This window comes from Penaeus monodon, chromosome 28 (assembly GCF_015228065.2).
Source record: "Penaeus monodon isolate SGIC_2016 chromosome 28, NSTDA_Pmon_1, whole genome shotgun sequence".
Taxonomy (NCBI): Eukaryota; Metazoa; Arthropoda; class Malacostraca; order Decapoda; family Penaeidae; genus Penaeus; species Penaeus monodon.
Window position 1 is genome coordinate 17554891 of NC_051413.1, and position 884 is coordinate 17555774.

Sequence of the window (884 nt, forward strand, 5' to 3'; positions counted from 1 at the left end):
CCCCTTGGCCTATAGATAGGAGCAGTTTTAAATCTTTCTTCCTTATCGAAATTCGCTTGAATTACGAGTGGAACACTTTCATATTTATTTTACAATTCTCCAACATGTAATTATGCTATGTTCATAAATAAAATCATAGGGAATAATGTGGAAAGAAGGAAAAGGCTGGACATTGATATTAATAAAACTTTTTTTTTTTTTTTTAATAGTGAAGCACATTTTCCCTGCATATTTTATCTGTTGATTAGTCTTTAAAAAAATAATAATCTGTCATCTACTTGTGTGCTTTTACACATATGGTGGAACATTGAATGGGTACTACACTAGTTATCTTTTTAACTGTGATACTTTAAAAGCTCCAAATTAAAGCTAGAAAAAGCATGGGGCTCCTGCTTTGACCACCTCTCACTTACATCATCTCAAAAATACTGATGTGTGAAATTTTTGACTTATCAGGATTTTCAGATACTGTAGACCTTGTAAATTGTTTTACTAACAATCCATAGTACAATTTCTTGCTAGTGCTGAGGCAGTAGCATTTTTACAATTGTATGCTCTTGCAATTCCCAGACACCACCGAATCCTCCGTCGTGAGAAGTTGAGGAAGCAGAAGACTGAGCTACAGGAGCTGCACAAGAAGAACCCTGACGCTGCTCTGGAGAAATTGCAGGAGATGGAGTTGCTGCGCATCCAGGAGAGAATGAGTCAACGCCATAGGTCCTCCAAGTGGGCCAAGTTCCAAGGGCTACGAGCAACCAGAGACAAGGAGGTAGATTGGCTAAAGCCTTTCCAAGTTTCATTGATTAGTCTGGGTTTGGCTGCCTCAGTTGAATTATAATGAAAGGATTTTAGTTCATAATTCTACATATGATACTGCTCACTGT

General features: G+C 37.6%; 1 protein-coding gene across 1 annotated transcript in view; it reads left to right on the forward strand.

Moving 5' to 3' along the window:
• The window catches only part of LOC119591389 (U3 small nucleolar RNA-associated protein 14 homolog A-like), a gene marked incomplete in the record, with an annotated part of 13561 nt that overhangs the window by 7792 nt on the left and 4885 nt on the right, over nucleotides 1-884 (forward strand). The window contains 1 exon segment of the mRNA XM_037940128.1: nucleotides 571-769. Within this exon segment, the coding sequence (XP_037796056.1) occupies nucleotides 571-769 (199 nt within the window).